At 34.1% G+C, this 13,778-nt stretch overlaps 1 protein-coding gene across 2 annotated transcripts; it reads right to left on the bottom strand.

Annotated features, from left to right (window-relative positions):
• LOC107840102 (protein EXECUTER 1, chloroplastic) lies at positions 1-9,568 on the bottom strand. Of its 2 annotated transcripts, XR_001665179.2 has the most exons (12): positions 8,915-9,568; positions 6,934-7,050; positions 6,023-6,088; positions 5,371-5,477; positions 4,230-4,311; positions 2,906-3,607; positions 2,706-2,829; positions 2,379-2,545; positions 1,922-1,996; positions 1,684-1,776; positions 1,429-1,575; positions 1-321 (listed from the first exon to the last, which is right to left on the bottom strand). XR_001665179.2 is itself a non-coding variant. In XM_016683830.2 (11 exons), exons 1-11 carry the CDS (start codon positions 9,341-9,343, stop codon positions 1,483-1,485), a joined length of 2,055 nt encoding a protein of 684 aa, XP_016539316.1. In that variant the 5' UTR covers positions 9,344-9,568; the 3' UTR covers positions 1-1,482. The 2 variants fall into 2 exon arrangements, 1 of the variants encoding a protein (XP_016539316.1); XM_016683830.2 differs by having other exon boundaries at positions 1-1,575.
• Between the last annotated feature and the right edge of the window lie 4,210 nt (positions 9,569-13,778).

Below are 13,778 nucleotides of genomic sequence, written 5' to 3'. Positions count from 1 at the left end.
TTTGAACTCTTAAAGGTATTATTAGATAAATAAGTACAACACTGTACTTTTGAGGGGGTAAAAAAAGAATTAATAACATAAAGAGCATATGTACAAGAAGCTCATCACCCTAAGAAATTGCTAATTGGCCTGACCATTTGGTATACCAGAGAAATTTTGAGGATATCAATCAAAAATGGCCATCAGTTCCATACAATTTACAAGGCTTAACACTGACCACTAAAACAGTCAGTTACCCAGGACTTCATATTCAACGAAATCTTGAGTCATGCTCTTCAGCTCAAAACTCACGAGGTTCCGTGATAATAGCTATCATCGTCACTGCAAAGGAACAGAGAAGCAAAGCATCTTACGAGATTAGAGATCAAAGTGAGACATAATTTATCATACAAAGCAACATCATTATAGGTGGTGGTCTAAATTCTCCAAAAAATGCCAGAACCTATGGCTGGAAAAGTATAGCCTACCAACTGTTGAGCCCATTACTGTAACAAATGCACACTTACCAGTTCACAGAACCTTGTTACCTCCAAGCAAAAAGATTTTGAATAGGTACAAAGGTCTAAACTATAACTTAAAGCTTTGAACGGCAAATCAATTTATCAGCAATTGCAAGTGATAAATGTAACCCTTAAACTATAGAAAGTTGCTCCATGTACTACTACTTGCTTTTTCCAATTTGAATTGTTTTAACTTCACACGGGTTTAAGAGAAGGAGAAAAGTTGAAAATGTAAACTGTTGCTATTTTGTTTCAGGGGAATGTGAGATCATATGTTAACCTTTTGGTCTTTTAAGAATACAAGGTAAAGGTTATTGAAATCATCGTTGTGTACATTATTTTGGCATGGACTTAGTAATAAATATTAAACTTTATCTGAATTACTTCTAAGGAGAAGAGGGGCAGCAAAAGAGACGATGAGTGGTATTACGACTTTACAGGGAAACCTGCGGTCTCTCATTTCTTTAAGACTCATGATACTTGATTTGGTTGCTCGTTGAAATTTGATGGTTTAAAAGCCACTCACAGTTTTACCTCTTCACAGTAAACATTGATTGTTGAAGCTGAGAGGAAATAATAGTAACTTGCCACACTCAGATTCCAACATACGGTTGAAACCCACAGTACCCCATGGTATAAGCAATTGTTTTACACTTCACAATATCCATCACCAGACACATACTCCTTGATATTTGACCATCTGAAGTGTTTTTTCATGACTAAAATGTGAGATCTACCAAATATTAGGGGGAAATGGGTATTTGTTGAAGTAATCCAAGATCTCCTCATTCTGTGAACTGCAACTAATACTTCTTGCATGTCTGTAGCAATAGCTATAGTATCCAAATTTCTCCGAACAAAGAGATTCTTGTCTCTGTCTGTGTGTTAAGTTTGAGCCATTGCGAAGTACAAGAGCGAAAGAGCATACCTACAAAGAACTGAATCAGGAACGAACAGCCACAAACTCTATGTGCAGAGATGTTCACTCCTGCAGCCTAAGCCGATGGAAAAACACTAAGAAATGATATTCAGGATCCCAGTAGACAAACCCCACAACAGGCCCTCCTTTAATGTACTGCATAATTCAACAGAAAATAAGTAAGTTGAACAAAAAATAATATGTAATGAATAAAGAGACAACAAAACAAAAGACAAATGGCGCCATTAATAGAGATCTCTAAACCTTCCCATCTAGGATAACCAGTTCACCATCAACCCATCTGGGGTTTCGAAAACCAGGCTCTGCCAGCCTTCCTTGTCCCTTGTATCGAGCAATCTGCGTTGGCCATAGAGATAACATGTGTGAGAGATAGACCCGGACATCATAAAATCCAGAACTATGGAACTTATGCACCCAAAGATGGGCAAATCAAATAATGGCAACAAATATTAGGCATTCTAAAATCACTAGAATCACTTACCACACCAAATTCTTCTGGAATAATCCCTTTATGTGGAAGTTGATATTTTTTTCCAATTCTTGCACGGAATGCTATCTACAAATTAGAAAGAAAGGCATTAGTGGTTACACCAGTCCATCACTCTCCCCGATCTATTCTGAAAAGCAAGGAAGAAAAAAATTTTCTACAACATACTAAAATGCACAAATGCAGGTATGATACACTGTAGATTTTCAATCTTCGTTGCTCAAAACACCTACTCAACTTGGGCATACAAATCAGGCACACTTTTATTTCCAGCTTTTCCATTCTTTCCCTAGTCTCTACCAGTCGCATACAGAGATCTCTACCTTTCCACAGAGAACGAATGATCTCAAACGTCATAATTTTCTTTAAAAGAAAAAAGCACGGGTCTACCTCTTAACAGATCCATAAATTAGACAATATGCACAATTTTTTGGATTCAAAGTGAAGTTACCTGACCAGCTGGCACATAAGAATCTCCAGTTAATTTCACAGCTTCAACATACTCATAAAACTCTAAGCGTGAAGACTCCTTAAGGCTACCGTCGTTCCACTGACCAAATCTTCGCCTAAGGTGGATAACTTCCGAGGTGTATAGACCATGAGCACCAATATATAATCCTGAAAAAAATTGTAAATGATTGACCGACTTAAGAATGAGAGTGTTAGAATAACAATGATGGTGCACTAGTTGAACAAGCAAATGTTTACTAGAAAAAGGAGAATCAGCAATTTTGACAGCAAAGAACAAAACGAGAGAAACGTATTGAAGATTGATCACCATTAAGGGGGTCCGGAGATGCTGAAATCTCAATGCGGTTAAAGATGGTTGACTTTGACAATGGCTGACGATTTCGCGCCTGAGTAAGAGTGAGACTGATCAACTCTCCCATATCTTTAAGGACCTGCATGTTTCAGTAAAACTATTAAAGAGAAGAATAAAAGTAAGCAATTTGAATGACAAGATAAAAGCTTTTTGACCTTCATAGGTATTTTGCCCTTGCCGATGAACTTAGCAAGATCAACCATCACATGGTCCAAGCTACGTTGACCATGGAGCCCAGATTTTTTATTTGGGTAAGATTGTCCACTGCTAGGGAAATTGCTTTTGTTCTCATCTTCCTCTATACTAAAAGTAAATGACAGGTGACCCTTCTTCTCCAGTCTCGCCGGTACTCGAAGCAGGTCTTTATGCTGTGCATCACTTGAGGTATTTTGCATAAGACCACCAACAACCACCCTAACCGCAATTTGACTCTGCTCTTCACCATCACTAATCCCATTGTCTGTATCCAATTCAATCACATTCTGCTCTCCATCTCTTTCCACCTTAATTTCATCTTCATCATCCCCACTGTCCAAATCATAATCCTTTTCTTCATCTTCATCTTCCTCATCCATTATTTGCTCGATGACTTTTGATATTAGATCTCTATCTACCTTCCCTGGAGCTGTCACTTTTAAAACCTTGACCTGTACCCCTGGAATCATGTCTTTCAATACATTCTGCAAGCCCAAATCATCCTCCCTATCTTCACCATCTTCGTCAGCATCTGAGATTTTATCAAACATATCACTTTTGTTTTCAGTGGGACCAAGAGTGTCCGAGTTACTGGAAGCACCAAGCAGCTTTGTAGAAATAGGTAAATCTTGCTGAACTGGCTTCCTCTTCAAGTAAACAGCCTGAAATCATGTGATCACAATATTTAAAAAAAAATATTCTTGAAAGGATAGGACTCTACTGGAGAAAGTGGATTCTTAAACTAAATGCATATCTTCATATTTTGGCATGCTTACAAAAAGAGGTGCAATTTTTTTGTTCAGTTCTTTTTATCGAGTGCAACATCTTCAACATAAAATGATCTTACAGAATTGTCATTCCATCCATGAAATTATAGTTCACATCCTGAGATATCTTCTCTTCCCAGAGCCACACCAACATCATCACATCTGACCATAATCTATGGCGACATTCATGTCTATTACCAACCTTGCCTCAAGTTTCAACCATAGATTGCAACATGCTAAAAAAGAAACAAGAACTACACCTCAAAATACCGTTAAAATAGTTGAGGTGAGCTATATGATTCCTCAATGTCTATTTTGCTGTATTTGGGTTTCACCCAGGCATTCACCATTATCAATATTTAATCACAATTGACTATTTAATTCTAATACATTGGTGATAATGTCCAATCTTGAGAGACCAAAAGGTCAAGAAGCATGACACTCAGTATCTTTCTAGACACAGCATCTGTGGAAGATGTCAACAAGTCAATAGAAAGTATGAGAGCTAGAAAGATACCTGTTGCCTGTATTCACCTTTATTGTCCACTGTAAGAAATATTTCAAATAGAGGGGCACCTTCCACGGTCGAAGCAAGCTGGCTGTCAGTAGAGCACATGAATCCAGTAAACAAAATACCCCAAAGGCAGTTAAGGTTCTTGTTGCTACTAACTAGGACATAGGGCACAATACAAAAGGCAACCACACCTTGCAAGATTCAGTTCGGAAATGCTCAACACTTAGACTAGGGATTTATCCAACTTCAACTTGAAAATAGCACAAATCAGTATATAATCTGCAGCGATTACACATACAACCTAGAAGAAAGGGGAGAAGACAGAACTAAATCATCTTCTAGTACATTGTACATTGGGTCAAAACATTTGGTGCATGTTACAGTTTACAGATCACAGTAATCAACTCAGCCACTTCTTATCTTATGGTAAGGCATAAGGATAAAAGAAGTTTCAATGGAAGGTCGGAGAACTATATCATGTCATGATTTTTTGTCAATTTGAGAAGAGAAATGATAGGTGTTTGAGGATGAATAAGAAGCTATCCATAGAGTGCAAATAGCTGCCTTAGGAGCCTCTTCTTTCAGTTGGTGTAAGAAAGAACTGATAGAAGGAGCTTCAGATTTTCAGTTTCTGGACTTCCTTACGTCTATGGTCTAACTGAGGTAAGATCCTACTTCCCTTTTCTTGGGGGGTTTGTTTCATTTATTTTATATTTTCTTTCTTTAATTTTCTTTTGTACTTCCAAATCATCTTTACCCCGTTTATTTTACATATAACTTCTTATTAAACTCCCCCACCCCCAAACCCCACCAAAAAAAGGGAACTACAACAATGTCCACAGGCATTGCACATTTTCAATAATCATCCTGTGTTAATCCCATGGAAAAAAACAAAGAGATGAGGCAGATCTAAGTTGCTCGGACTCTTCAAAAATGTCTACGGGTGCGTGTCGGATCCTCCAAAAATAGTGTATTTCTAAAGGATCCGACACGGGTGCGGCAGCATTTTTGGAGAGTCCGAGCAACTTAGAGGCAGATAATAGGCAAAGACCCCTTTCTTCTATATTTTAAGAAAGAGAATTGTACAAGTTAAATCTGCTAACAGCAAACTCAAACAAAAACCAGCAGAAACCTAGAAGTGTACCGTGGACTGTAACTTCTCGCGACATATCTTCCATGCTCAGCACTTATCCGAATAATGCGGCCATATGGATCACTAACATCTTCTGAAGTTCCAGCCCACCATCCAACCTACATGAACATAACAAAACATGTTACAAACTAGAAATACCAATGTGCCACAATACATAAACTATTAGTCTATTACATGCTCTCAAGAAATTTTGCTAGAAAACCCAACATCCAAGGTGGATGTAGCCCAAGGCTAAGTTGCTTGGACTCTCCAAAAATGTTGCCGCACCCGTGTCGGATCCTACAAAAATATAGTATTTTGGAGGATCCGACATGTACCCGTCAACATTTTTGAAGAGTCCAAGCAACATAGGCCCAGGGAATGTTGGAATAGCAAATCGTCAAAAGACTTTGAAGAGAGAGACTGCTTGTCGAAAAGATCGAAGTATATGATATCCTCATCTTATCCAGTTGGAAGGAAGTTAATATCAATGTATAGTCCAAATGTGTAGAAGCACATGAAACACAGAAGAAACAAACCAAAAACATTTTTTTTGGGTAGCAAACATAACAAGCTAAATATGACATACCCACAAGAAAATGTTAAGAGCAAACAATTGTAAGTACAAGACACCACAAACTCAGTATCCTGCTACTAAACTCACCAATCCTGTACCAGCACAATCACGCATAAATACTGCATCCCTGTAGCGCTCTTCTTCTACAGCTTTCTGCATTAAACTCTAGAAGGTGAGCATCAACGACCAGAGAAATCAAATGTTGTAAGATGAACAAGAAGATCATGCAGGCACAGGACCTTCCAAATAAAAACGAATACTCAAACAGGAGACTAACATTTGTACACTGAACAATGAGTGGCTCAACTTTCAATCATTAACTCTAAATTCTCGTCATTAGTAAAAATTAAGCAGTCGAGGGATGGCCTTGGCTCAGCGGTAAGCTTGCTTACCGTGGTGTGCCAGGGTCGGGGGTTCGAAACGCCCCTCCAGCGAAGCTGGGGTGAGGGCGCGTAGGTCAGGCCCGGAGTAGTCCCCCCCCTCCCCGACACCTACGGAGTAGGTATGAACCGGGTCGTCCCTTTCCCTTAGTAAAAATTAAGCAGTCCTATTTTCTTATGTCTAAATGAAATCCAACTCAAGGATTCCTAATCTCAAATGTCTCTCGTTAGCTGTACCTCGAGTGGTATGCTTCATTACAATTTACAAGTATGTGATGTCCAAAGGTCAAGACAAAAAAAGTTGCTATTTTTAGATGAAGTAATAAATTTCATTGCAAGATAAGAAAGCTACGTAATGTCAAGTTTGGAAACAAGAGACCGTTTAATGATGAGGCTTAACACAATGGATGATCTTCCTTTTAAGTAGCCAAAGCATCTAACATCCAGTCATGCGCTCAACTTAATTTTAACGTCTAAATCAAGTTAACTAATTACCTCTGATTAAGCAATTGAAAAGACAAAGGAACACACACACACACTATATAAGTATGCATATATTTTGATAAGGCAAAGGAAGGTGGTATCACTATTGTTCCGAAATAGCAGCACAAATCTTACATTTACATGGGACATCACTCTTCCAACAATGTCCTTAGTAGCTCCAGCCGCTATGGCCACCTTGAGTCTAGCAGCATCTTCATAATCTTCTCTACTAATAGCATGAGCCAACTGTGACTGGTGAAATAACAGCTCCATTAAATAGTAAAAATATAAGAATACCATGATTGACCATAAATGTTTATGTTTGTGCTCTAATATAGGCCTCTTGAAGCATGTCCAAACAAGTTTAGAACAAGATGATATACCAGGATATTACAAGCTAACCACTACCTAGCTAAAAATGCACAACAAATTACCAAGAACCCTATTTGAGATGATATTCGCCTCAGGGACCATTTGTCCCTTTCAACCATTCCCCACGGTCAATCAATCTACACCTCAATCAGTTGGTTTCGGGTTTATGAATCTTTTATATCCATGCCACTCAATGTGCCCTTTTAATTATATAAGCTAAGTGCCTTCGTTGAAATTGGGAAAAGCCCTTGTACACCAGAGATATACCACAAAGTAGAGAAACCACGTCAAGACATGGTTCTCTACGAAAGACAGCCCTTCATATATACAAATAGGAATCTCACAGGTGCACCAAAAGTCAATTAAAGATAATAGGCTATTCCTCAACTGCACAAAATCATTTTCAATCCCCTCAAGTTCTCTCCTATTTCTCTTCCTCCATAACCCATAAGAGCTAGCGAGGCAACCTCCCATGTCCTTCGTCTTTTTCCTACTTGTACCAACTCAGATGTGAAAACCTCCATCAATGTGTTTTTAGGTCTACTTCATTCCACTTTTACCAAATTTAATCAGCATACCTAACCTAAGGACTGGTGCATATGGAGGTCTAGTAGGACATGACCAAACTATACCAAGCAACATTCTCTCATCTTATACTCTATTGTGATATTTGCACCCTCTAAGGTTTCTAACCTAGTTTTGTGTGATGGTACTCATTTTCACATCCACATTTTTATGACATTCGCCGTGTGTATATGACTATATGTATGGGCTTTACTTGCTACTTGGATGACACCTCTCAATGCATCTTGTAGACTATGAAAAATTTATGGACTTCACTCTGATAAATCCTGAAAGGTTTAAAAGCGTTCACTTTCACAATCACCACCAATATCATCAACGAATGGTTTGACAATACAAAACACATGCCCATTCATACATCTTAAACGATGATTGTTGAACCCGGATCAAAATAAGGCCATGTAGCACGAATGCGCAAGCTGCCATCCAATTACAGAATGACAGCACCACATTACAAACAAGAACATTAAATTCATTTCACCATCCGCCACATCTTGATAAATTATCATATACTACAATATAAACCTTCGTCAGACCCCTTCATAGAGAATTAAAAAGAGAACAAAAAGAATGAAAACTGCACAGGTGTGTCTGGTAAGGTTGAAAATATGATGAAATTGTGTTTGTAGTGATTAATTAGCTTGAGTTGTGCAAAATATTTAATTGTCATTTTTCTTTATAAAAATCCTAAATTCCTAATCCTTACTGCACACCAATGGCAGCAATCAACAGAAACTAGTACTATCAATTTTTAATTACACAAAACATTAGGAACCGCAAGTTTCCCCTCTCTGCAGCTTCTTGCACCCAAGGGTGTGGCCTAGTGGTTAATGACGTGGGTTGAGCACCATGAAGTCTCAAGTTCAATTCCCAGTAGATACAAAACATTAGGTGATTTCTACCCATTTGTTCTAGATACAAAACACTAGGTGATTTCTTCCCATTTGTTCTAGCTTGGTGGACAGAGTTACCCGATGCTTGTTACTTGTTATTGGTGGGAGGTGGCATGTATCACGTGGAATTAGTCGAGGTGCCCACAAGTTGGCCCGGACACCAAGGTTATATATCAAAAACATTAGGAACCTCGGATTTCACAGTCATGAGCAAACAATGTTAAACTTTCAAAGTGGAACATGCAAATTAATAAAAACAAAGATAGTACCTTTAAAACAGAAACCAATCGTTCTTCCTCTTCAACCTCAGTGAAATGCTTTTTCCATCGCTCCCAATCCCATTCTTCACCATCAACACCACCAATTTCACTCTTCTTCTCAGCAATTCCCGCTCCTTTCGATGATCGATTCACATATTCATCCAACTTTTTCATCGCATTCTTAACCGCATCTTGAAACGCCAAATCCCATCTCCAATTAGATTCCGACGGCGATGGCTCAGCAGTTTCACCATCACCAACAGTACCGTTCCGACAACGGCAACAGAAACCGGAACCGGAAACCCTAGAGGTTGAGAGATTGAAGGAGGAAGAAGATGATGATCGCTTCAATCGGGAGGTGAATTTAGGGTTTTTTGTGAAGTTGAATTTGTGAGGGTTTACATCAAATGTCGGCGGCGGTGCAATCGACGCCATCATAATAATATAAATAAATAAAGGCAAGATATGAGAATAACAACGCTGTTTCTAATGCACTAAAAACTAAAAATATTCAAAGTGGATTGATGTAGAAGAAGAAGAAGACAGAGAAATAAGAAATGGTAAAGAAGAATCAGTGTGAAATGAACAGAAAAAAAATATATATGGGGATAAGGATGTTGATTTTTCTGACGTTGGACAAAGCCAATTGCAAGAATACACACTACCACTATCGCTCACGAGACGCCCCCTATATATACCTTTGCCGAGGTCCTGAATTGTTTCTTTCTTTTTTCTTTTATCTAATCTAAAAGTTAGGAGTCCCATTAATTAATTACTACTAGTGTGTTAATATGTCTTTAAAAAAAAAAACAATAAAATAACTCTTACTTCTAGGTACTTGTTATTTCATTTTAATTCAACCTTGTTAATTTGATATTTTTCTTAAGAAAATAATTAGTAGAATTTATTTTATTAATATAATTTTATTAAGTATACATTAAAAATATAAATTTAAATATATATACTTTATATATTTAATAATAGAGATAGTATTGAAAAAAAGCAACAAAGTTCTCTTAATTTTAAAACTTGAACAAGTAAAGATAAATAAATATTTTTAATAAGAGCATCACCTAATATAAAACGAAGGAAGTAGTTTATAACCAAAGCAACAATATATTCAATAGTGGATAGGGTCAAATATATCATCGAATTATTATAAATGGTAAATGACTAATCTATGTCATTCGTTATAAATTTGACTTATTTATGTCATTGCCATCGAAAGTTTGACTCGTCTATACCATTGTCGTTATTGAAAAATTCATTCGTGTTATTATTTTATAATGATGATTTTTACAAAATCATTTTTGTCATGTGACCTCTGATTAGAGGTTCACATTACCAAATTCAAATCAATCAATATTAGTTAAAATTAAAAATTAGATCCATTAAAATAAAATTGATTCACACAATTAAAATAAAAATTAAACTTGTTAAAAATAAATATCAGAGTAATTAAAAATAAAAATCAAACCAATTAGTCAGGTTTTATTTTAATGGATATGATTTTTTTTATTTTGATTGAAGTAATATTTGTTGACTTAGATTTAGTGGTGTGGACTTTTAATATAAGAGGTCACGTGACAAAAAAAAAATTGCAAAATCACTAACATAAATGAACTTTTTTGTACGATAATGATATAGATGAACCAAACTTTTAAAGGTAATGACATAAATGAACCAAACTTATAACGAAGGACATAAATAAATCATTTTCATAGTTCGATGACATATTCGAGTCTTTTCTCCTAATTAATATATTTCCACCTAGTGAGTTGGGAGAAAGGAGAATGTATTAGTTCGTACTTCTATCTTAGAAGTGAGATAAAAAGATTATTTCTAATAGATCCTCACTTCGAGATCAAACAACATTTGTTTATAATCAAAACGAGAACTAAAATATTATATGCACTTTGATTCAATTAAATATGTATGTGTGAATTTGTTTATTTGTGTTTCTAATTAACGAAGTTTCTATCTTGAAGAAAAACCCGCCTTTGTAAGATGGGTATTTCAACTTTTTTAAATTATTTTAACCAAATTCATTAAAATAAAACTAGATTCATTAATTATTCAGGATATGGGTCAAAATTTATTTTAAGGAGTTTGATTTTTTATTTTATTTTAAATATTATTGTTTGGTTTGAATTTTGTGACATCTATCTATATATAAAAATAGAAGCAAAAACGACAATCGGCCATAGGAGTACTCCGGGATATAAACCAGGGCAACAAAACAAGAATGCCTAATGATAAAACAAGAATTATCATTAAAAATTAAACTTAAAATTAAAATTTTAAAAACATTAAAACAGCTACACACAACGGATAAACACTCTACACCACTTAAAATAACTATTATTTTAAATAATATTTATCATTATCATTTGAAAAAAAAATTATTATTAAAAATTAAGTATGTTGAATAACTATTTAAATTTAAAAGAATGCCAAACATAACACCCAATATACACACTAAGGGTTGACATTTTACTCTTACAGTTTTTTTCTAAACAATATTTTTCAAATGAAAAAAAATTATATTTATCATTGAAAATTAAATATTAAAAAACTTAAGTAATAATTTAAATATTAAAAAATTCCACACACAACAACCAATATACACATTAGACAACTTAAAATACAATTTTTTCATGAACAATATTTTTCATTTAAAAAAAACAGTATTTATCATTTGAAAAAAATATAGTATTTATAATTTAAAAAATATATTAAATATATAAATAATAAATAATAATTTAAATCTATAAAACTATTAAATGTATAAATAATAATTTGAATCTCTAAAATTATTACACATAAGACACACACTATAATATTTATCATTTGAAAAAACCGTATTTATCATTTGAAAAAAATAGTATTTATCATTAAAAAATAGTTGTACAGAGCAAAAACGTCATGTGATAACACCACAAAAAATAATTTTTAGCATTAACATTAAATATAAAAATAATAAGGGAATCTTAGTAGCTTAGTTGGTTAGTTACCTGAACTTCCACCTTGTTGGTAAGGGTTCGATTCTCCACATTTTAATCCCCTCCCCTATTCCCCTTCCCCTAACCCCAATTTTAGAAAAAAAATTAAAATAATAATTTAAAAAATTACAACTGTCACACACAAACAAGTAATTACGCTGTTTACTCCTTAGAATGACAAACTACCAAATGAAAAATTAAATCCCGAAAATGTTTGAATTAAGATTAAATAAAAAATGAAATCTGCATAAAGAAAAATAAATAAATGAAAACACAATGAAATTTCTATTTATAATTTAGTAAACTTATACCCACATTTGAAAGTACCTTTTTAAGTCTGAAAGTGGTTGCAACTTTCCATATTCATTCTTATCAATTACCACAAGCATTATATCCAAATCCTCTATATATTCTTTTCATTCTGTTTTCATCATGCATTGTAAATTATAATAAATTTTGTAGAATCTAAATTTTCAGTATTAGGTTCAATATGTTGCTAATCATCATTACGGTAATAGTAACTGTTAGAAGAATGACTAATTTTTTTATTTCAAAACATTTCTTTGTTATAGATTTTATTTTATTTTATTGAGAGTATGTTGTTGTTGTATAGTTGATAATCATATTATTACTTGCATTATATAAATAAAGTCTCCTAACTTTTTTAGATACTTTACTTGAATGTTTAAGTTCTCTTTCTAGTTTTTTCTGTTTTATTGTTAAAAAAATAAAAATTAAACTATATGCAATTAAAGATTACAACAAGAACAATATTTGTCTTAAAGACAATGAGAAGATCTCTATTTATTTCTTTTTTAATTAGAAAAATATATATTTCTAAATTAATGCATTTTATTTTGTTTATGCAGAAGCAATTAAGAGGGATAAAAGCATAACTTAATTAGTGGGCTATTTATATATTTTCTAATTGTCACACCCCTTTTTCGCCTGAGGGGGTCGAGTCGAAGGGTTTTTTCAATTAAAGTGACGGTATTAAATAGGGATTAATTTTTATCATTTTCAGAGTCGTCACTTGGAACTGGGTCATGGTGTTCCAAGTCACCTTATTGAATCTCTAATCAAAAGAAAATGACTCTTTGTTGGTCTGCGAAACACAGAAGACTGGGTAAGAAATTTTGTTGACCAAAGGGTAGGTGTGAGGCACCCCTCGAGTCCCGTGGTTCTAACACAGTCGCTTTATTGACTTATCCTGACTTAAACTATTTTGATAAATTATGTTAAGGCCTAAAATCGCTCATTTTTTAATTATACCAAAAATAGCTATCTACGTCTCTTATAGTAAATAAATCGGTGATAATTAATTTTTTTAAAAAATACTTATCAAGGAGCATTATTGCATCCTTGAATTTTTTAAAATGTCTCGAAAAGATGCGTATACCGCATTCTTAATTGAGACGAATATTTTAAAATGTGTTTAAAATTAACCTAGCGTTAAAAAACTCATCTACTTGAAATGTCATCTAACTTTAACAATAAACTATGAGCAAAATTCATTTGAGGCTATTAATTAATTCAACAAATAATTATTAAGTTTTAACAAAAATAATAAATAAATAAAAAGAAAAAAAAAACATAAAATTACCCCTATTATGCTAATTTTTTTACGATTTTTCAAATCTATTTTTTCTTTAAATTAATATAAACTCAGATAAAGATCATAAACAACTTCAAATACAAAATTCCTAAAATCTTGATAAAATACAGTCCAAATATAAATGAAATACACACAATAATATAGTTCCGAGTCAATTTAGGGAATAACGAACTTGGTTTCCTCGTTTCTTTCTGAAAAAGTTTTAAGTACTTGGATGTTGACAAGTTTTTGACATTTTTCTATATTAATTTCTCAT

Source organism: Capsicum annuum, chromosome 8 (genome assembly GCF_002878395.1).
Source record: "Capsicum annuum cultivar UCD-10X-F1 chromosome 8, UCD10Xv1.1, whole genome shotgun sequence".
In the NCBI taxonomy this organism is placed as follows: Eukaryota; Viridiplantae; Streptophyta; class Magnoliopsida; order Solanales; family Solanaceae; genus Capsicum; species Capsicum annuum.
The sequence above is the reverse complement of the archived record's forward strand: the minus strand, read 5'-3'. Positions and strand labels throughout refer to the sequence as shown.